The sequence below is a fragment of the Staurois parvus genome, unplaced genomic scaffold (genome assembly GCF_062004578.1).
Source record: "Staurois parvus isolate SC_StPar_1 unplaced genomic scaffold, SC_StPar_1.0 ptg002905l, whole genome shotgun sequence".
Classification (NCBI taxonomy): Eukaryota; Metazoa; Chordata; class Amphibia; order Anura; family Ranidae; genus Staurois; species Staurois parvus.
In genome coordinates, this window is record NW_028320701.1 from 19,730 (window position 1) to 44,488 (window position 24,759).

At 44.9% G+C, this 24,759-nt stretch overlaps 1 protein-coding gene across 1 annotated transcript in view; it reads left to right on the plus strand.

The window, feature by feature from the left end:
- Positions 1-24,759, plus strand: part of LOC149428942 (syntaxin-binding protein 5-like) — a gene marked incomplete at its 3' end in the record, with an annotated part of 129,434 nt that overhangs the window by 16,399 nt on the left and 88,276 nt on the right. The window contains exons 3-5 of the mRNA XM_089666910.1: positions 7,342-7,523; positions 9,957-10,029; positions 18,582-18,729. Coding sequence (XP_089523036.1) covers positions 7,342-7,523; positions 9,957-10,029; positions 18,582-18,729 — 403 coding nt within the window. The remainder of the gene's footprint in view (positions 1-7,341; positions 7,524-9,956; positions 10,030-18,581; positions 18,730-24,759) is intronic.

Here is a 24,759-nt window from a genome sequence, read left to right on the forward strand (position 1 = left end):
AACCCCAATGCCCTTCTATGTGACCCACTCTTCTTTTATATGACCCACTCCTCTTCTATGGGACCCACTCACCTTTCATGTGACCCTATGCCCTTCTATGTGACCCACTCTCCTGTCGTGTGACCTACTACTCTTCCATGTGACCCACTTTTTTCTACAAGATATATTGTGACCCAATGCATTTTTGTGTGACCCAGTACCCTTCCATGTGACCCATCTTCTATGTCACCCACTCCTTTTGTGAACCCCAATGCCCTTCTATGTGACCCACTCCCCTTTCATGTGACCCAGTGCCCTTCTATGTGACCCACTCCTCTTCTATGTGACCCACTCCCCTTTCATGTGACCCTATGCCCTTCTATGTGACCCACTCTCCTGCCATGCCTCCTATTACTCTTCCATGTGACCCACTTTCTGCCATAAGATCTAGTCCCCTTCCATGCGACCCACTCTTCTGTCATTTAACCTACTCCCCTCCATGCGACCCACTCCCCTGCCTTAAACATCCAATTTTGTTATAATTATCTATGTTTATATTTTGAATATTGGGATGTTGGTACTAATAAAAGATGAATTTGTATTCCATATACTAGTAATCAAACATACCTGTGTTTACTCCCCTTCCATGTGACCCTTACCCTGCCATGTGACCCACTCCCCAGCCATGTGACCTTCACCCTATCATGTGACCCATTCCCAAGCCATGTGGCACTCACCCTGCCATGTGACCCACTCCCCTGCCATGTGACCCACTCCATAGCCATGGGACCCTCATCCTGCTATGTGACCCACTCCCCAGCCATGTGACCCACTCCATAGCCATGGGACCCTCACCCTGCCATGTGACCCTCGCCCTGTCATGTGACCCATTCCCAAGCCATGTGACCCTCACCCTTCCATGTGACCCACTTCCCTGCCATGTGACCCACTCCCCAGCCATGTGACCCACTCCCCTGCTATGTGACCCACTCCCCTACTATGTGACCCACTTTCTACCATGTGACCTACTCCCCTTCCACGTAACAGCACTGGTTACTACTCGCCCTGTCATGTGACCCATTCCCAAGCCATGTGACACTCACCCTGCCATGTGACCCACTCCCCTGCCATGTGACCCATTCCCAGGGGCAGACTGACCATTTGGAAACTCGGGCACTGCCCGAGGGCCCGGGATCAGTAGGGGGCCCATGAGATGCCCCTGGTACCTGTTTCATAGGCTTTTTTGAGTTTGGGCAAGGATACAGGGACCCCATGATCCCCTATTGCCCGGGGGCCCCATGAGTTGTCAGTCCGCACCTGCCCACTCCCGTGCTATGTGACCCACTTTCTACCTTGTGACCCACTCCCCTTCCACGTAACAGCACTGGTTACTACTTGCCCTGTCATGTGACCCATTCCCAAGCCATGTGACCCACTCCCCAGCCATGTGACCCAATCCCCAGCCATGTGACCCACTCCCCTGCCATGTGACCCACTCCCCTGCCATGTGACCCGCTCCCCTGCCATGTGACCTGCTCCCCTGCCATGTGACCCACTCCCCTGCTATGTGACACACTTTCTACCATGTGACCCACTCCCCTGCTATGTGACACACTTTCTACCATGTGACCCACTCCCCTGCCATGTGACCTGCTCCCCTTCCATGTGACCCACTCCCCTGCTATGTGACACACTTTCTACCATGTGACCCACTCCCCTGCCATGTGACCCGCTCCCCTGCCATGTGACCCACTCCCCTGCCATGTGACCCAATCCCCAGCCATGTGTCCCACTCCCCTGCCATGTGACCCACTCCCCTGCCATGTGACCCGCTCCCCTGCCATGTGACCCACTCCCCTGCTATGTGACACACTTTCTACCATGTGACCTACTCCCCTTCCACGTATCAGCACTGGTTACTACTTGGTGGTTACATGGGGTTTGCCCTCTTCACCCTTAATGGTCAAACGGCGCGGCGGGGTAAGGACAAAAGCTCAGCTGCAAGGGCAAAGCTCAGGTTCACATGAGGGTTTTTGCACACCTGTGTTCACATTTTGCACTGGATTTCAGTCCCTCCCCTACACATAAACGACACCCCCCTGTATCAGACCTGCTTTTAGCACGTTTGGGACTCTCCATCATGTGCAGACATGAATAATGATTTTGTGTATGGCAATCTTACCAGCTCAGGTTAATGTGCAACATAATAGTGATTAATACCTGTACAGCGAACCATTATTCACACAGCGGCCTTATTATGTTCTTAATGTATGATTCATGTACAGTTTGCTGATCGCAGATAAACCATCGTTCACCGCTTCCCGTACCCACCGGCCCATAAATGTAATATATCGCCCTTGTAGTCTCCCTGTCTGCAAATCATGGCTTGACACTGGGAGATAGGAAGGCATCTGGATGCCCGGGATCCCAAGCCGTTCACTGGACTTAGAAATCATTTTTTTTTTTAAAAAGAATGAAAGACATCAAAATAGAACTCCAGGCAAATATAAAAAAACACCCTATATGCCGGCCATACATGGTTCGAATTTAGAACGATTTGTCGTCTGAAAATCGAAAACGTCGTTCGCTCGGTAATCCGATGGCGCCATCAGTGATTTTGAAAATTGGCAGACCGAGTCATAAAGTTCACCCCATATAACAGGCGAAACTTCTGTTCCTTCCAGGTCACGGCTCGCGCGCATATTCTTTTCGGAAAAACGATCGTACAAGTTGACCATCATTGAGTTGAAAATCTGTTGTTTTCTCGCTACTTTTTCAACATGCCCGATCACCGAAAAGGGGAGGAACCACGAAAATCGGCCGGTGCCATCGACCCCACTAACAGAGCGAAAATCGGCTGACCGAGTCATAAAGTTCACCCCATATAACAGGCGAAACTTCTGTTCCTTCCAGGTCACGGCTCGCGCGCATATTCTTTTCGGAAAACCGATCGTACGATTTGACCATCATTGAGTTGAAAATCGGTAGTTTTTCACTACTTTTTCAACATGCCCGATCACCGAAAAGGGGAAGAACCACAAAAATCGGCCGGTGCCATTGACCCACTAACAGAGCAAACATCGGCCAATTATTCTTAGGTCTGATTTTCGGACGAAAAATCGGTCACATTTCGACCCATGTATGGCCAGCATTACTCATAGTAGCTGCCTGCACTGCATAAAGAAACACAGACTTAGTGATGATGTCATCATGATGTCATCACTAGGTATGTAACGAAAATGGGCGCAGAGTGAAAATTGGCCAATTATTCTTAGGTCCGATTTTTGGACGAAAAAATCGGTCGAATATCAACCCATGAATGGCCGGCCTTAGTCTTGTTATGTATTCATTGATAAATGAAATTAATTTTGCAATACTTACAGTCAACGATGCTGATAGAAACCATGGGGCCCCTTACAGCCAACCTGACAGGGCCCCCCCAAACCACAGGGTCCCATACAGCCAACCTAACAGGGTGTCCCCCTCTCCCCCATCCCCACAAAAAAACACAGTTTACTATGCTTCAGTTATGAATGAATACAGCGAGTGATTGGTAACAATCACCCATTGTGTTCATTCAGGAATGGAAGGGACTAGTAAATTACCGGAACCAGTCCCCTATATATTTCTCTCTGCAGCAGCTGAAACCCCGGGGGGGGGGGGGGTGGTGGAGAGGAGCAGAACCCAGCTTTCCGAGAGAGCTATACAGGGGATCGGTTCCAGTAATTGCCCCATTCACCCTCCCTGCCCACGTCCGATTCACCCAGCTGGCTGGGGCCCCCTGCAGGCCTGGGCCCCGTACAGGAGGACAGGTGGTAACCCCTTATCCACGGCCCTGATTACAGTATAAATGACTGCAATGTGTCTTTCCATCATCTTCCCATAATTTCTAATACACAGCAGAAATCAGAATGAGAGTGGCTTCTGCAGGAGGCGATGATATCGTTCATTCCCTGTTGTACCACGCTGCCATTAGGTTACAAGAATCTCCTGACTTTTCTAAACTGCGCGCTTGTTCTAGGTTGGCGATTCAGTAAAGTATTAGGCCTCATCCACACTAAGCTCTTCTGAATGCCTTTCTTCTGACTGGAGAAAAGCAGCATTAAAACGAGCCTAAAGTCGGGGTTTTCAAACCCATTTAGGCACGTTTAGATGCATTTATACACGTTTAGGGCTCATATACACTGCAGCTGATAAACTGACGTTTAGGAGCTTTTCTGCGTTTTTTTTCAGCAGCCCCTGAACTCTCCTTAATGTTTTCCTATGTGCCCGTGTACACATCTTCGTTTACAGCCGTTTACAGGCATTTGAGTTTACAGTTTTTTTTTTGAACGCAGAAAACTTGCTTTCAACAGTCGATGTTATCAGCGTTTCAAAATTCAAAACGCTGGTAAACTCGGCAAATCGCGTTTATAAGCGTTTGCGTTCAAAAATTTATTTTAACTCTTCCAGTTCCCGATGCTGTCCAGAGCCTTTTTTCATCATGAAAAATGCATGCAAAGCGTTTTCAAGGTACTCAGATGGACAAAACACTGAACACAGGATGTTCCTACCAAGCTTGTCACACATTGTAATTCACACCTCAGACCTCTCCCACCCTTGGAAACAAAAGAAATGTTAATGACCAATTCACACCTCAGACCTCTCCCACCCTTGGAAACAAAAGATATGTTAATGAGCAACTCACACCTCAGACCTCTCCCACCCTTGGAAACAAAAGAAATGTTAATGACCAATTCACACCTCAGACCTCTCCCACCCTTGGAAACAAAAGATATGTTAATGAGCAACTCACACGTCAGACCTCTCCCACCCTTGGAAACAAAAGAAATGTTAATGACCAATTCACACCTCAGACCTCTCCCACCCTTGGAAACAAAAGATATGGTAATGAGCAACTCACACCTCAGACCTCTCCCACCCTTGGAAACAAAAGATATGTTAATGAGCAACTCACACCTCAGACCTCTCCCACCCTTGGAAACAAAAGATATGTTAATGACCATTCACACGTCAAATTCCTCCTGAAGACCCCCTGCCAGGTGACCTTCATGACTCCCTCCACCAGACACCTTTCCCACCCTTGGAAACAAAAGATATGTTAATGACCATTCACATCTCAGACCTCTCCCACCCTTGGAAACTAAAGATATGTTAATGAGCAACTCACACCTCAGACCTCTCCCACCCTTGGAAACAAAAGATATGTTAATGAGCAACTCACACCTCAGACCTCTCCCACCCTTGGAAACAAAAGATATGTTAATGACCATTCACATCTCAGACCTCTCCCACCCTTGGAAACAAAAGATATGTTAATGACCATTCACACCTCAAATTCCTCCTGGAGACCCCCTGCCAGGTGACCTTCATGACTCCCTCCACTAGACACCTTTCCCACCCTTGGAAACAAAAGAAATGTTAATGAGCAACTCATGCCTCAGACCTCTCCCACCCTTGGAAACAAAAGATATGTTAATGATCATTCACACCTCAAATTCCTCATGGAGACCCCCTGCCAGGTGAACTTAATGACTCCCTCCACCAGACACCTTTCCACCCTTGGAAACAAAAGATATGTTAATGATCATTCACACCTCAGACCACTCCCACCCTTGGAAACAAAAGATATGTTAATGACCAATTCACACCTCAAATTCCTCATGGAGACCCCCTGCCAGGTGACCTTAATGACTCCCTCCACCAGACACCTTTCCCACCCTTGGAGACAAAAGATATGTTAATGATCATTCACACCTCAAATTCCTCCTGAAGACCCCCTGCCAGGTGACCTTAATGAAGACCCCCTGCCAGGTGACCTTAATGACTCCCTCCACCAGACACCTTTCCCACCCTTAGTGACAAAAGATATGTTAATGAGCAACTCACACCGAAGCTAATCTCAACACATACTGCTGTCTCTGCTTCTACTCTCTGTATTTCTCTGAAACTGTCTGAAATAGTTCATAATTTACCACTTTTCAGTGCATTCTGGGCATTTGGGAGGTTCTCCTGTGCTTATCTTTAAAAAATGCTTCTAAATGCAAACGTGCATAAACGCGTTATTCAAACGCGGCTAAACAGATGTTTTTCAGCACGTTTTCCAGCGGTCAGTTTCCATCGTTCAGCAGTGCCCCGCGTACATGGGGCCTAAGGCACATCTGAAATTTTTTCTGCCCAAACTCTGCTCTCCTGAATGCGATTTCGGTGCTTTCAGATTTCTGCCCATAAACGCCCCTGCCTCTTAACTCCTGTAAGTGCCTATGTGTGCATGGACACATGGGCAACCATAGAGGGGCATTTAGGGGCAGAAAAAAATGTCACACGCCTGTTAAACGTGTGTTTGACAGCTGCAGTGTGCATGAGGCCGTAAAGACAGAGGATCAGGATAATACATATACAGTATAGAATGACCTGCATTTTTTTTATGCAGTGCTCCTAACATGCAGATGGTTGAAATCTGTGTAGTGCACTAAAACTTGTGTTCTTTGTGGTACATTTTATAGGTGTGTTGGGGTACTCCTTGCGGGGCAAATGGGCAGGGTCTCCAGACAAGGCCTCCCAGATCCCCATATACTTACCTTTCTTCCTTGCAGCTCCTTCCTCCTCTGCAGCTTCATACTACTCAGTGCTTCTTGGGATGGTCAGGCATATGACCAATCCATGCAGCCAATGCTAGGACCAAGCATTGTCACGTGACTGAGAGTTGTCATTTAACCATTGGCCAATGGTGGAAGGGGACCAAAGGGGAAGGTTACTCATTGCAGCCTCGCCATAAACTTGGCAAATCATGTCAAACGCCTCTGTGGAACATTTGCTCGGTTTCACGCAAAAACTCAAAAAAGCCTATGAAAAAGGTACCAGGGGCATCTCATGGGGCCCCCTACTGACCCCGGACCCTCGGGCAGTGCCCGAGTTTCCAAATGGTCGGTCCGCCCCTGGTCTGGAGATGTGATGGTGAGTCTCTTTCTCTCTCTCGCCAGGAAGGTGTTAGTGGAAGGCTCTTTCGGGTGGGGGGGCAGGGGTGTTGTTGGTCAATGCCAGGCTCTCTTAGCGGGGGGGTTGGCGTCAATTTTTTTTTGTGTTGCCTAGTGTATAAATTGTATCATAAGAAGCCTCATCAACCAATAAGATCTCGGTGTTTCTATCGCAGCGTACGCGTATACCGCTTGGGGTATGACTGCCGCATTAAACATGTCAATCTGTTGACCTTGGGAAGGGATTAAAAATGTGATGTGGTTAGGAGATGCTAACAAGATTTCATGTATGGGAACAATAGCTTATCCCGGGATTCATTACACGAGGGCCCCCCGAGGCAGTGCACATTAATATCACGCTCTCGCTCTCTGTGTGTATAAACAGCTGCCTTGTGTTTGACTTTCCTTGTAGTGAGCCGTTCATCATATTCTCCGGGGGCTTGTCCTACGATAAAGCCAGCCGAAGACCGAGCCTGACCATCATGCACGGAAAGGCCATCACCGTTTTAGAGATGGATCACCCCATCGTGGACTTTTTGACCCTTTGTGAAACACCCTATCCGAACGGTAAGAGAAGAGAGATGGTTTTTGCTGGGAAATGATTCTGCGTTTCTTCGATATAAACGACGAAGATGCTGTGCGCGGGTTCACCTAACCTGCTACTCTGACCATGAAGGCTCTAGGCGCACCTCAAATGTACCCAAGCAATCCATTTCATTTTTACATCGCCAGATAAGCAGAGCTTCCCCTCTTGGGGTGGAACTCTGCTTTAATCCCAATGGCAACCCCATACACTGGAAACTGCAGCGTGGTTTCCCGCACTATGCAGCCGTTCCTTCTAAAAAGGTTCAGGAACCTTTTCCCTGCTTTTTCTGTGGGTACAGCAGCCCATTCAAATTAATAGGCTGCTGTACACAAGCAAACACATCCGCGGGGAAAGCGCAAAATGTGAACCAAGCCGTAGTTCAGCTCCGCACTGCTTCCAGTGGTGACTCATTACTCTGATTCCCTTTCCAGCAGGGCACCTCCCCCATTCCCAGCAGGTAGTAAACAGCTCAGCGCACCTCTGCTCCCCCTCCCAGCAGTTACTTAGCAGCTCGGCATTCTGCCCCCCTTTCCCTCCCAAGCAGTGACTCAGCAGCTTTATTCCCCCTCCTAGTAGTTACTTAGTAGCACAGCTCCCCCACGCCCCCTCCAAGTAGCGGCTCAGGAGCTTGATTCCCCCTCCTAGCAGTTATTTAGTAGCACAGCTCCCCCACGCCCCCTTCAAGCAGCGAATCAGCAACTTGATTCCCCCTCCTAGCAGTTACTTAGTAGCACAGCTCCCCCACGCCCCCTCCAAGTAGCGGCTCAGCAGCTTGATTCCCCCTCCTAGCAGTTACTTAGTAGCACAGCTCCCCCACGCCTCCTCCAAGCAGCGGCTCAGCAGCTTGATTCCCCCTGCTAGCAGTTACTTAGTAGCACAGCTCCCCCACGCCCCCTCTAAGCAGTGGCACAGCAGCTTGATTCCCCCTCCTAGCAGATACTTAGTAGCACAGCTCCCCCACGTTCCCTCCAAGCAGCGGCTCAGCAGCTTGATTCCCCCTCCTAGCAGTTACTCAGTAGCACAGCTCCCAGACGTCCCCTCCAAGCAGCGGCTCAGCAGCTTGATTCCCCCTCCTAGCAGTTACTTAGTAGCACAGCTCCCCCACGTTCCCTCCAAGCAGCGGCTCAGCAGCTTGATTCCCCCTCCTAGCAGTTACTTAGTAGCACAGCTCCCCCACGTTCCCTCCAAGCAGCGGCTCAGCAGCTTGATTCCCCCTCCTAGCAGTTACTTAGTAGCACAGCTCCCCCACGTTCCCTCCAAGCAGCGGCTCAGCAGCTTGATTCCCCCTCCTAGCAGTTACTTAGTAGCACAGCTCCCCCACGTCCCCTCCAAGCAGCGGCTCAGCAGCTTGATTCCCCCTCCTAGCAGTTACTTAGTAGCACAGGTCCCCCATGCCCCCTCCAAGCAGCGGCTCAGCAGCTTGATTCCCCCTCCTAGCAGTTACTTAGTAGCACAGCTCCCCCACGCCCCCTCCAAGCAGCGGCTCAGCAGCTTGATTCCCCGTCCTAGCAGTTACTTAGTAGCACAGCTCCCCCACGCCCCCTCCAAGCAGCGGCTCAGCAGCTTGATTCCCTCTCCTAGCAGTTACTTAGTAGCACAGCTCCCCCACACCCACTCCAAGCAGCGGCTCAGCAGCTTGATTCCCCCTCCTAGCAGTTAATTAGTAGCACAGCTCCCCCACGCCTCCTCCAAGCAGCGGCTCAGCAGCTTGATCCCCCCTCCTAGCAGTTACTTAGTAGCACAGCTCCCCCACGCCCTCTCCAAGCAACGGCTCAGCAGCTTGATTCCCCCTCCTAGCAGTTACTTAGTAGCACATCTCTCCCACGCCCTCTCCAAGCAGCGGCTCAGCAGCTTGATTCCCCCTCCTAGCAGTTACTTAGTAGCACAGCTCCCCCACACCTCCTCCAAGCAGCAGCCCAGCACTCTGCCCCCCTTTCCCTCCCAGTTACTTAGTAGCACAACTCCCCCATGTCCGCTCCAAGCAGTGGCTCAGCAGCTCAGCTCTCCCTGCCCCCCCCCCTCCCAGCAATATAATTGATGGGTTTAGAGACCCAAGAAACCTTCCTGACACAGTCCTAAGCTCTATTAATGTTCCCTCGGAAGAGTGGGGTGTTCTCAGGGAAAGCAGGATCCCCTCTTAATGGCCAGTACAGAAGTGCAGACCTGGGGGGGGGGGGGTTCAATCACAGATATCTCCAGTGCCAGAGACCCCCAAAAAGTATAAGAAATCCGTAGACGGTTTAACTCCCCAACATCTGCCAAACACCGGAATCTCAGATCTGGGTGGCATCTGTGATGATGTGTAAGAAGAGGAAAGATCTGAAATGAGGAATTGTGTCATTTCTCTTCCTGATTAGTTTAGTTCTGATTACAAACAGAACGGAGAAACTCAATGAACTTGTCTCTGCTCCTAGAATTCCAGGAACCGTACGCCGTGGCTGTGCTGATGGAGAGGGACCTCATCCTGGTCGATCTCACACAAAGCAAGTAAGACGCCCATTGCATTTCCCATCTTCTCCTGTCAGGTATCCACCAATCACGTTGTCCCATCTTCTCCTGGCAGGTATCCACCAATCACGTTGTATCGATAGTACCTTCAAACACAGACATTTATATTTGCTATCATTATACTATTGTTGCATTATTCAGGCATTATATTTTTTTTTTCTAGCCATGTTTTTTTTGCAGAGTACATTGTAGTTACATGTGTGTGAATTTTGATGTATGTGTACCTTGAAGACTAGTATGCATTAATAAAGGTCTATTAATAAAGGTACATCTATTTACATGTACCGCCCCACATGGAAGAAAAATATATTTTAATAATATTCTTCCCAAATTTATTGCCATATATTTTGAATACTACAATTTTGGCCATATTCAATATATTTAAAAAAATATATATATATATATATACAGGTGAAACTCGAAAAATTAGAATATGGTGCAAAAGTTCATTTATTTCAGTGCAGCAACTTAAAAGGTGAAACTAATATATGAGATAGACATATTCCATGCAAAGCAAGATAGTTCCAGCCGTGATTTGTCATCATTGTGATGATTATGGCTTACAGCTCATGAAAACCCCAAATCTGCAATCTCAGAAAATGTGAATATTCTGAAAAGGTGGAATAATCTCGGCTCAAAGTGTCCCACTCTAATCAGCTCTTTCAGCCATAACACCTGCAAAGGGTTCCTGAGCCTTTAAATGGTCTCTCAGTCTGGTTCAGTAGGAATCACAATCATGGGAAAGACTGCTGACCTGACACCATCATTGACACCCTCCATAAGGAGGGAAAGCCTCAAAAGGTCATTGCAGAAGAAGTTGGATGTTCCCAAAGTGCTGTATCAAAGCACATTAATAGAAAGTTATGTGGAAGTTAAAAGTGTGGAAGAAAAAGGTGCACAAGCAGCAGGGATGACCGCAGCCTGGAGAGGATTGTCAGGAAAAGGCCATTCAAAAGTGTTGGGGACTTTCACAAGGAGTGGACTGAGGCTGGAGTCAGTGCATCAAGAGCCACCACACACAGACGGATCCCGGACATGAGCTTCAAATGTCGTATTCCTCTTGTCAAGCCGCTCCTGAACAAGAAACAACGTCAGAAGCGTCTTACCTGGGCTAAAGAAAAACAGACCTGGTCTGCTGCTCAGTGGTCCAAAGTCCTCTTTTCTGATGAGAGCAACTTTTGCATCTCATTTGGAAACCAAGGACCCCGAGTATGGAGGAAGAATGGAGAGGCCCAAGGACCCCGAGTATGGAGGAAGAATGGAGAGGCCCAAGGACCCCGAGTATGGAGGAAGAATGGAGAGGCCCAAGGACCCCGAGTATGGAGGAAGAATGGTGAGGCCCAAGGACCCCGAGTATGGAGGAAGAATGGAGAGGCCCAAGGACCCAGAGTATGGAGGAAGAATGGAGAGGCCCAAGGACCCCGAGTATGGAGGAAGAATGGAGAGGCCCAAGGACCCCGAGCATGGAGGAAGAATGGAAAGGCCCAAGGACCCCGAGCATGGAGGAAGAATGGAGAGGCCCAAGGACCCCGAGCATGGAGGAAGAATGGAAAGGCCCAAGGACCCCGAGCATGGAGGAAGAATGGAGAGGCCCAAGGACCCCGAGTATGGAGGAAGAATGGAGAGGCCCAAGGGCCCCGAGTATGGAGGAAGAATGGAGAGGCACACACTGCAAGATGCTTGAAGTCCAGTGTGAAGTTTCCACAGTCTGTGTTGATTTGGGGAGCCATGTCATCTGCTGGTGTTGGTCCTCTGTGCTTCATTAAGTCCAGGGTCAACGCAGCCGTCTACCAGGAGATTTTGGAGCACTTCATGCTTCCTTCCGCAGACGAGCTTTATGGGGATGCTGACTTCATTTTCCAGCAGGACTTGGCACCTCCCACACTGCCAAAAGCACCAAACCTGATTCAATGACCGTGGGATTACTGTGCTTGATTGGCCAGCAAACTCGCCTGACTTAAAACCTCATAGAGAATGTATGGGGCATTGCCAAGAGAAAGATGAGAGACATGAGAGAGAACAATGCAGAAGAGCTGAAGGCCGCTATTGAAGCATCCTGGTCTTCCATAACACCTCAGCAGTGCCACAGGCTGATAGCTTCCATGCCACGCCGCATTGAGGCAGTAATTGCTGCAAAAGGGGACCAAACCAAGTACTGAGTACATATGCAGCTTCTACTTTTCAGAGGTCCGATATTGTTCTATGTACAATCCGTGTTTTATTGATTGCATGGAATATTCTCATTTTCTGAGATTGTGGATTTGGGGTTTTCATGAGCTGTAAGCCATAATCATCACAATGATGACAAATCACGGCTGGAACTATCTTGCTTTGTATGTAATGAGTCTCATATATTAGTTTCACCTTTTAAGTTGCTGCACTGAAATCAATGAATGAATGCACCAGATTCTCATTTTTCGAGTTTCACCTGTGTGTGTATATATATACAGTGAAGGAAATAAGTATTAATATATTATTATTAATACAGTTGTGTTCAAAATAATAGCCGTGTGATGAAAAAAGTGAATAAAGCTGAAAATCCTTCTAATACTTTTATTTCCATCCACACAAATGCATTGGGAACACGACACATTCTATTCCAAATCACAACATGAAGAAAAATACATCAAATTTGTGTTGTTCCTCTAAACAAAATGGAAGAAAAGTGAATATTAGACGGTTCAAAAAAATTGCAGTGTTTGTATTCTTCTTTACAAACTCAAACATTCACTATATAAACTGAGAAATGTTTGAAGATTTTGCTTTCCTTTGAATGACTTCATGAATATTTGGTTGTAGTCGCACTGTTTCTGAGAACTGCTGTACATCTGTGTTGCATGGAGTCCCCCAACTTCTGGCCCCTGTGATCAGGTATTCCAGCCCAGGATGATTGGACCACATTCCACAGTTCTTCTCTATTTCTTGGTTTGGCCTCAGAAACGGCATTTTTGATGTCACCCCACAAGTTTTCTATTGGATGAAGATCCGGGGATTGGGCTGGCCACTCCATAACGTCCATCTTGTTGGCCTGGAACCAAGATGTTGCACGTTTACTGGTGTGTTTGGGGTCTTTGTCTTGTTGGAACACCCATTTCAAGGGCATTTCCTCTTCAGCATAAGGCAGCATGACCTCTTCAAGTATTCTGATGGATTCAAACTGATCCATGATCCCTGGTATGCGATAAATAGGCCCAACACCATAGTATGAGAAACATCCCCATATCATGATGCTTGCACCACCATGCTTCACTGTCCTCACAGTGTACTGTGGCTTGAATTCAGTGTTTGGGGGTCGTCTGACAAACTGTCTCCGCCCACTAGACCCAAAAAGGACAAACTTTCATCAGTCCACAAAATGTTGCGCCATTTCTCTTTAGGCCAGTCAATGTGCTCTTTGGCAGATTGTAACCTCTTCAGCATACGTCTTTTTCCCAACAGTGGGACTTTGCGGGGACTTCTTGCAGATAGCTTGGCTTCACATCGGCGTCTTCTAATTGTAACAGTCCTCACAGGGAACGTCACACCTTCTTTCATCTTCCTGGAGCTGATTGTTGGCTGAGTCCTCACAGGGAACGTCACACCTTCTTTCATCTTCCTGGAGCTGATTGTTGGCTGAGTCCTCACAGGGAACGTCACACCTTCTTTCATCTTCCTGGAGCTGATTGTTGGCTGAGTCCGCGCCATTTTGGCTATTCTTCTATCCATTCCAATGGTAGTTTTTCGCTTTCTTCCGCGTCTTTCAGGTTTTGGTTGCCATTTTAAAGCATTTGCCATCATTTTAGCTGAGCAGCCGATCATTTTCTGCACTTCTTTATATGTTTTCCCCTCCAATCAACTTTTTAATCAAGGTGTGCTGTTCTTCTGAACAATGTCTGGAACGACCCATTTTCCTCAGAATTTCAGAGAGAAATGCACTGTAACCAGCATGTCCAACATTTGCTGCCTTCCTTCCTTAAATAAGGGCAATAATTGCCACCTGTTTATCAAAGAATGACCTCACTAATAGAACTCCACACGGCTATTATTTTGAACACGCCCCTTTCAATGAGTGATTCAATGACACAGAATCAGCAGCATGCATGTCATGACTGTTGGGTCTGTTGGATTTCTATGACTCTACTACACCTGCTAGGAAATTATTTGCCATGTAGAAATATCATTTCTACCAAAAACAGTGATTGATCCGGTTAGTGATGTCTGACGGCTATTATTTTGAACACAACTGTATAATATATATTCTAAGTATTAATAAATATATATATTACATTTTTACTTAAAGTCACCGGAATGAAAGTCTTCAAAAAGAAACAATCTTCACATGCAACTCTTTTACCGCAGATACATCTTTCATGCAACATGTTAAATGTCATGAATGCAAATGATGGAAACCACAATAATAATGGAATAGTAAGGCTCGGGGAGCACCGAGGCAGTACAGTCATTGTCTCAGTAGAACTTCAATCTTTTCCCCTTAAGATGGTGATAGTGATCTCAGCATTTCCTTTTCTTCCACATCTGTGACCCAACAGCTGGGGGGGGGCTCCTTGTTGTCGTCTTGCAATGTGGAAGCTTTAGTCTCGGAGGATGTGTCAGGCTGACATGGGACTTCAGGCTTCCGAGTGTAATTAAGTCGCCAGCACATTGCAAACACATTATTGACCTACCCAGTCGAGGGAATGAACTGAAAAAAAAAAAAAAGAAAAAATAATAGGATTTGGTAAAGATTACATTAATTGTCTAAATAATTGGTAACATTTCAGCGAGGGGTTCTGTGTGTTGACTTAATCATTTTCCCTGATAAAATTAATTGCTTGACATTGATCACGGTGAAATGACTCTTTTTCTTAATGACTCCGCTAGCCCTTTTTTTTTTTTTTACTCTTATAAAATCCTCGCGTGATGTTGCCATGACGACCCGCCATTGAGAAAGTCTGGTTGGAGCAGCAGATCATCCATATGATGCATGCGTTATATCTCACATTACCAATTAAAGGGATGAGATTCGTGCTGCATACGTGTCTGTACTCAGCTGCATAATATATTACGTCCTTCTGCTGTATACAGTCCACTGACTGGCAGATCTGTAAGTGGGAGCTGGCAGTTACTTAGCGGATTGTCACAAAAATCACACTTTGCACCATTCTAATCGCACACACGCACGGTGTAAAGCAGCTGATCTTTTTGTTTTTTACCTTTTTTTTTTTTTTAAATTTGACCCACCCTTATATTATCCAATAGTATTTTAAACATAAATAACCAGCGCTAAAATTTGTACAAATTAAAACTAAATTTACAAATAAATGCTGCCGCTCATCAGTGCAAACCCACACCAAAAAAAATATAATATAAAATATAAAACGGCACAAAAAAAAGATTTTACAATAAATACCACTCCAAAAAAATATAAATAAATACCACTCCAAAAAAATATAAATAAATACCACTCCAAAAAATATATAAATAAATACCACTCCAAAAAAATATATAAATAAATACCACTCCAAAAAAATATAAATAAATACCACTCCAAAAAAATATAAATAAATACCACTCCAAAAAATATATAAATAAATACCACTCCAAAAAAATATAAATAAATACCACTCCAAAAAAATATAAATAAATACCACTCCAAAAAAAAAAAATATATATATATATATAATTATAAGTCCCACTCCAAATATGTATATTAATTATTGTAAATTAAAACTAAATTTACAAATAAATGCTGCCGCTCATCAGTGCAAACCCACACCAAAAAAAAATATAATATAAAATATAAAACAGCACAAAAAAAAGATTTTACAATAAATACCACTCCAAAAAAATATAAATAAATACCACTCCAAAAAAATATAAATAAATACCACTCCAAAAAAAATAAATAAATACCACTCCAAAAATAAATAAATATATATATATATAATTATAAGTCTCACTCCAAATATGTATATTTTTTTGGAGTGGTATTTTTTTTTTTTTTAAACTTGACCCACCCTTGTCTTAATTCTTGCGCCTTCTAGGAGGCCAATGCCACTTATGCCATAGCCATTGCTTCATATATTCCATGTAAACACACATGGCGCCAGATCTCTGCACATGTGTGAGACGCGGCACCTCTTTGTTGGGGGGCGGGGGGTAGCTGCATGAACCAGGGAGAGACCGCCAGTTGAACCTCGAACTAGGGAGTCAGAGTGACTGGCAGGATCAGGGGCGGACTGACCATTTGGAAACTCGGGCACTGCCCGAGGGCCCAGGGTCAGTAGGGGGCCCCATGAGATGCCCCTGGTACCTTTTTCATAGGCTTTTTTGAGTTTGGGCAAGGACACAGGGGCCCCATGATCCCCTATTGCCCGGGGACCCCATGAGTTGTCGGTCCGCCCCTGGGCAGGATCAACAGGTATATTATCCAATAGTATTTTAAACCTAAATCACCAGCGCCAAAATTTGTACAAATTAATACTAAATATACAAATAAATGCTGCTGCTCATCAGTGCAAACCCACACCAAAAGAAATATAATATAAAACATAAAACAGCGCAAAAAAAGATTTTACAATAAATACCACTCCAAAAAAATATAAATAAATACCACTCCAAAAAAATATAAATAAATACCACTCCAAAAAAAATATAAATAAATACCACTCCAAAAAAAATATAAATAAATACCACTCCAAAAAAATATAAATAAATACCACTCCAAAAAAAATATAAAAAAATACCTCTCCAAAAAAATATATATATATAATTATAAGTCCCACTCCAAATATGTGAAATAATTATGTATATTTTTTTGGAGTGGTATTTATTGTATTTTTGTTTTTTAAACTTGACCCACCCTTGTCTTAATTCTTGCGCCTTCTAGGAGGCCAATGCCACCTATGCCATAGCCATTGCTTCAGATATTCCATGTAAACACAGGGCGCCAGATCTCTGCACATGTGTGAGACCCGGCACCTCTTTGTTGGGATGGGGGGGGTAGCTGCAAGAACCAGGGAGAGACAGGTTGAATCTTGAACTAGGAAGTCAGAGTGACTGGCAGGATCAGGACCATTTGGAAACTCGGGCACTGCCCGAGGGCCCGGGGTCAGTAGGGGGCCCCATGAGATGCCCCTGGTACCTTTTTCATAGGCTTTTTTGAGTTTTGGCAAGGACAGAAAGGGCCCCATGATCCCCTATTGCCCGGGGGCCCTATGAGTTGTCAGTCCGCCCCTGGGCAGAATCAACAGGTATATTATCCAATAGTATTTTAAACATAAATCACCAGCGTCAAATTTGTAAAAATTAATACTAAATATACAAATAAATGCTGCTGCTCATCAGTGCAAATCCACACCAAAAAAAAATATAATATAAAACATAAAACAGCGCAAAAAAAGATTTTACAATAAATACCACTCCAAAAAAATATAAATAAATACCACTCCAAAAAAAATATAAATAAATACCACTCCAAAAAAAATATATATATAATTCTAAGTCCCACTCCAAATATGTGAAAAAATTATGTATATTTTTTTGGAGTGGTACTTATTGTATTTTTTTTTTTTAAATTTGCCCCACCCTTGTCTTAATTCTTGCGCCTTCTAGGAGGCCAATTCCACCATAGCGATTGCTTCATATATTCCATGTAAACACACAGGCACCAGATCTCTGCAGATGTGTGAGACCCGGCACCTCTTTGTTGGGGGGGGGGGGGGGGGTAGCTGCAAGAACCAGGGAGAGACAGGTTGAATCTTGAACTAGGAAGTCAGAGTGATTGGCAGGATCAACAGGTATAATATCCAATAGTATTTTAAACCTAAATCACCAGCGCCAAAAGTTGTACAAATTAATACTAAATATACAAATAAATGCTGCTGCTCATCAGTGCAAACCCACACCAAAAAAAATATAATATAAAACATAAAACAGCACAAAAAAAGATTTTACAATAAATACCACTCCAAAAAAGATATAAAAAATAACACTCCAAAAAAATATAAATAAATACCACTCCAAAAAAAAAATATATATATAATTATAAGTCCCACTTCAAATATGTGAAAAATGATGTATATTTTTAAATACCAATCCAAAAAAATATAAAATAAAACAGCGCAAAAAAAGATTTTACAATAAATACCACTCCAAAAAAATATAAATAAATACCACTCCAAAAAAAAAAAAAATATAATTATAAGTCCCACTTCAAATATGTGAAAAATTATGTATATTTTTTTGGAGTGGTATTTATTTATATATTTTTTGGAGTTGTATTTATTTATATTTTTTTGGAGTGGTATTTATTTATATTTGTTTGGAGTGGTATTTATTTATATTTTTTTGGAGTGGTATTTATTGTAAAATCTTTTTTTGCGCTGTTTTATGTTTTATATTATCCAATAGGGCACAGATAAATTAGATATAATATTAGAAATGCTTTACGGTTTTTTTTTTTTTGTTTTTTTAGGTTTACAACCATTTTATTTTCTATATCCTATCTACACTCTAACTAAGCAACTAACCAGCTTTATGCTTTCTGTCAGTTTTCCAATCTTTGAGAACCCGTACTCCATGGACGTCCACGAGTCTCCCGTGACCTGTACGGAGTATTTCGCAGACTGCCCCCCTGACCTGATCCCAGTGCTCTATTCTGTTGGAGTGAAGCACAAAAAACAAGGATACAGCAACAAGGTAACATGCTCGGAGAAGAGAGGAAGGATCTTACATGGCTGGGGGACTGCATCAAGAACAGGGCTTGTTTGCTTATCTAATATTATTATTATACAGGATTTATATAGCGCCAACAGTTTGCTCAGCACTTTACAAAATGAAGGCAGACATTACAGTTACAATACAACTTAGTACAAGAGGAAACAGGGGGCCCTGATCCTGGGAGCTTACAATCTAGGAGGAAGGGTTGAGTGATACAAAAGGTAATAGCTGCGGGGGGAGGAGCTGATGGAGGAAATAAATGGCGGTTTAATAGGTAGAAGCAGGATAGACTTCTTTAAAGAAAGGTTTTCAGGGATCGTCTAAAGGTGGATAGATTAGGAGACAGCCGGACAGATTGGGGTAGGGAGTTCCATAGGATGCGAGAAGCACGGGAGAAGTATGAAAGTAATATCAAAGTTTGTGAAAACCCACAGGCTTATAAAGGCATTTAAACTTTGATATTACTGTAAATAAATATATAGGGGAAAAAATGGAAACAATATGAATCCATCAATCCATCCAATAGCCTGTAACATCGCGCCTCATGAATGTGATAATTTAAACAAATGGAGCTGCTATTTTCAAATAAATTAAACAATTTGTGAAATGAAATGGAAAACACCATCAACGGCGCTCACAACCTTCTAATACACCAAAATTATTATATAACCAGTGTATAAATACATTTAAATAAACATATAAATAAAATAATACAAATTATAAGATAAAATAAAACAAACAACTGCCACCAAATAAAGTGCAAATATTGTGCCAAAAAATGCAAAATACAATAAGAAAAAAAAGTCCACTGAGTGAAGTCCAAATATATAAATCTTCAAAAAATATTTTCTCCAGAATCGTGAATATCTCCGTGCTCAACACCCCATCAAAGTGCTAACTCTCCAGATGCTGGTGATTAACCAGCATATCTTTCAAATATCAATGGATGTGGAAGATTCAGCAGCGTAACGATTATAATCATTCATCAGATGGTTGATCTCATTACAGTCATTTATTTTATTTTAATTTTATATATTTGGACTTCACTCAGTGGACTTTTTTTGAAGATTATTTGGGGCAGCACAGTGGATAAATGGTTAGCACTTCCACCTGGCAGTAATCGGGTCATTGGTTCAAATCCCAGCCACGGCATCACCTGCCTGGAGTTTGCATGTTCTCCCTGTGCCTGCTTGGGTTTCCTCTGGGTACTCCAGTTTCCTCCCACACTCCAAAGACATGCTGGTAGGTTAATTGGCTCCTGTCTAAATTGGCCCTAGTATATGTATGTATGAATGTGAGTTAGGGACCTTAGATTGTACACCCCTTGAGGGTTAGGGACCTTAGATTGTACACCCCTTGAGGGTTAGGGACCTTAGATTGTACACCCCTTGAGGGTTAGGGACCTTAGATTGTACGCCCCTTGAGGGTTAGGGACCTTAGATTGTACACCCCTTGAGGGTTAGGGACCTTAGATTGTACGCCCCTTGAGGGTTAGGGACCTTAGATTGTACGCCCCTTGAGGGTTAGGGACTGATGTGAATGTACAATATATATGTAAAGCGCTGCGTAAACTGACAGAACTATATAAGCACAGAACTATATGGCACCCGGCTGTCATGCCCACACTACAGAAGCCGGGAAGACCGCGCCGCTGGATAGAGGAAGGGGTAAGATGAAAGAACAACTCCACGGAAGTGGGAGCGGGTATCTGTCAAATTCAGGTACCTCCCCCCCCTCCCCAAAGGTCAGCAGTCATCTCTAGAAGGTCCCGCTGTAGAGCTGAGCAGCCGGCCCGGTATTCTGACACGGCGGCAGTGGAAATACCGGACTGGCCGCTCCATATTCGCTCCATAAGACGCACTGACATTTTACCCCCTTTTTTGGGGGGAAAAAAGTGCGTCTTATGGTGCGAAAAATACGGTATATAATCATTTTTGGTATATTAGAAGGTTGTGAGAGCCGTTGATGGTGTTTTCCATTTCATTTCACATATTGTTTAATTAATTTGAAAATAGCAGCTCCATAAATAATTTGTTTCAGTTATCACATTCATGAGGCGCGATGTTACAGGCTATTGGATGGATTGATAAGATTCATATCGTTTCCATTTTTTCGCCTGTATATTTGTTTGGGCAGCACAGCGGCTAAATGGTTAGCACTTCCGCCTGGCAGTACTCGGGTTGTTGGTTCAAATCCCAGCCACGGCACCACCTTCCTGGAGTTTGCATGTTCTCCCTGTGCCTGTGTGGGTTTCCCCTGGGTACTCCGGTTTTCTCCCACACTCCAAAGACATGCTGTAGGTTAATTGGCTCCTGTCTAAATTGTCCCTAGTATGTGAATGTATGAATGTAAGTTAGGGACCTTAGATTGTACGCCCCTTGAGAGTTAGGGACTGATGTGAATGTACAATATATATGTAAAGCGCGGCGTAAATTGACGGCGTTACATAAGTACCTGAAATAATAATAATATTTACAGTAATATCAAAGTTGAAATGCCTTTATAAGCCTGTGGGCCTTGCTGTGTATGTATATTATCTTTCCTTATCATGGTCAAGATGAACGTTTTTTTGAAGCTGAACAACAGAAAGTAGCAAAATGATCAAATAATTCCCCAAGCTAGCTGATACAAAAAATCTAATGCTTGTTTGGTTGAAGGATGAGATAAGACTGAGTAATACTTACTGTAACGGAACCGTCCCGTTCTGCGCTTTGGTATTTCGGGTATAATACCGCTTCCCCATCCGAACACCGTCCACGGACACCACTCTAGAAGTAAAACCAGGAAATAGACTACTTTATTTTAACACAGATACAAGATATATACACAGGGCGGGGCAATACACACCCAATAACAAGAGACACATCAGCAGACAGTCCCATCAGGGGGAAGGGCTGCTGGAAACACCCCCCACCAAGCCAATACACACAAACACATACATCCCATAATAGTTTGCTCCCAAGAAAGACACACAATAGAACAATGGGATGCAACCACATGACAATGAACAAACCCCCCCCCACCCCACCTATACATGTCTACACAATATCATGACATATCACCCTACACCACTAACAGGCACAGGGTGACTTACACATAAGAGGGATATGGGGAGCCGAGACAGGGGTCTCCCCACCTCTCCAAAGTGAGCTGGTTTCCATGGGCCCCCACCCAAAGTGACTCCCGTCACACTTACCATGTCGCAAGCCCCAGCAATCTTCTCTCCTCTCCAAAGCTGGTCAGGACGACCAGTCCCTCCTTTTAACAGCGTCTGACCGGTCCCTCCTACAGAAGTCATAATGTATAATGCAAGACCAGCAGATTCTGCATTACATGGGGTGCCCACGTTCCATATTTCTTACATTTGTTCCTTCCTGGAGTTCAGCTTTGATTTTTTTTTTATCAGTTAAATGTACATTTTTGCATTTGAATATTCATTTTTGAACATTTTTTTCAAAAACCTCCTTGTTTACAGAGCTCAGTAGCTCAAACTGAGATTTATACACTCGACTGCGTAAGTCAGAGGCTCAGAGCAGTGACCCTTCCCTCATCTCACTACTCCATCTAAGGATTCAGTCAGACAATCTGAACTTATAAGCAATGTCTGCTGTGCTCTCTTTTTGGATAACCCGAAGGTTTCAGGGAATCCTTTCTCATGTATTGATTTATAAACCTTAGAAAAATAAATATGACCCGAAACCATTAAAATAAATATTTGCTGTTCGGAAAGAGGCTCTCCTGGGACATACATAGAAGAAAGACATAATAACAGCTTCATTTTCACTGACATTTTGGTGGATTGCTGCCCAGAGTTGGCCGTGGTCTGCCAAAACGTCTGTGAAATAATAGGTTGGCGACATTATTTATTTATTTTTTCCCCTGTGCAAATTCCCTGAGCTCCTTATTCCTTCAACACACACACACACATATATATATATATATACACACATATACTGTGTGGCAGGATGGGTCCACCACACCATGACACCACCACCACCAGCCAGAACCATTGATACAAGGCAGGATGGATCCACCACACCATGACACCACCACCAGCCTGATGTCAAGGTCCTACCTTTTCCCAGAGGTTATGTTACTCCATATGCTAGCATCCATCTTGGATTTCTGCTGAGCATGATGGGAATCTTTTATGCCTTCAGGTCTCTGAGGTCCATCCCCCAGAGGGGTGTGGCTGAGTACATATAAGCCTGGGATCTGCACATGCTCTTTGCACTTGTGTCTTGTGTCTTTGTCTTGCTACAGCTCTGTGTATACGCTCGTGACTCTTCTGGTATTCTGACTCGGCTTGTGACTAAGACCATTCTCTGCGTTTCCCTTTGATCTGACCTTCCGTTGCTGAACCCGGCCCGTGACCTGTGATTCTCTGTCTACTGTTCTGTACTGTTTTGTCCCGTTGTTATTGACCCGGCTTGTCTGACTACGCTATTGTCATTCTCACCAACTACACGCCATTGGCGGCAGCCATTACCGCAGCTGGGGTGTCTCGGGGGCCGCGACCTGGTCCCTGGTTGCGTCAAGTCCATCCCCACCATCAGGGGCCCTGGTGAAGGGCAGCCTGGGACTTAGACTCCGCGCCCTGAGGGACTTCAGTCTGTTGGTGGTGGTTGTCGTCAGCCAGTGCGTTACCCTGCCACTAGGCCTACCTGTCCGTTCCACAGCCCTGCCCTGACACCTGAACCATTAATACAAGGCAGGATGGATCCCCCACACCATGACACCACCACCAGCCTGAACCGTTGATACAAGGCAGGATGGATCCCCCACACCATGACACCACCACCAGCCTGAACCGTTGATACAAGGCAGGATGGATCCCCCACACCATGACACCACCACCAGCCTGAACCATTAATACAAGGCAGGATGGATCCCCCACACCATGACACCACCACCAGCCTGAACCGTTGATACAAGGCAGGATGGATCCCCCACACCATGACACCACCACCAGCCAGAACCGTTGATACAAGGCAGGATGGATCCCCCACACCATGACACCACCACCAGCCTGAACCATTAATACAAGGCAGGATGGATCCCCCACACCATGACACCACCACCAGCCTGAACCGTTGATACAAGGCAGGATGGATCCACCACACCATGACACCACCACCACCAGCCTGAACCACTGATACAAGGCAGGATGGATCCACCACACCATGACACCACCACCACCAGCCTGGATCGTTGATACAAGGCAGGATGGATCCACCACACCATGACACCACCACCACCCTGAACCTTTGATACAAGGCAGGATTGATCCACCACACCATGACACCATCCGGCCTGAACTGTTGATACAAGGCAGGATGGATACACCACACCATGACACAACCACCACCAGCCTGAACTGTTGATACAAGGCAGGATGGATCCACCACACCATGACACCACCACCACCAGCCAGAACTGTTGATACAAGGCAGGATGGATACACCACACCATGACACCACCACCACCAGCCTGAACCATTGATACAAGGCAGGATGGATCCACCTCACCATGACACCACCAGCCTGAACCGTTAATACAAGGCAGGATGGATCCACCACACCATGGCAACACCACCACCAGCCTGAACTGTTGATACAAGGCAGGACAGATCCATGTTTTCATGTTGTTTACGCCAAATTCTGACCCTACCATCTGAATGTGGCAGCATTCCATTTTCTGTAAACCCTGTTCTGTCTGCACCCAAGGACAGGAATTCTATGCATACCATTAAGAAGGGGACAGCAACCTTTACCAAAGTCAGAGTCATTTTTACTAGCATTATACAACCAGCTTGCTAGTGAACAATAGAGTATCACAGTCACACACACTCACCGGCCACTTTATGAGGCCCACCTTGCTAGTACCGGGTTGGCCCCCTTTTTCCTTTAGAACTGCCTTCATTCTTCATGGCACAGATTCAACAAAGTGTTGGAAACATTGCCGTGAGTTACTGTTGCCTTTCTATCATCTCCAACCAGTCCGACCATT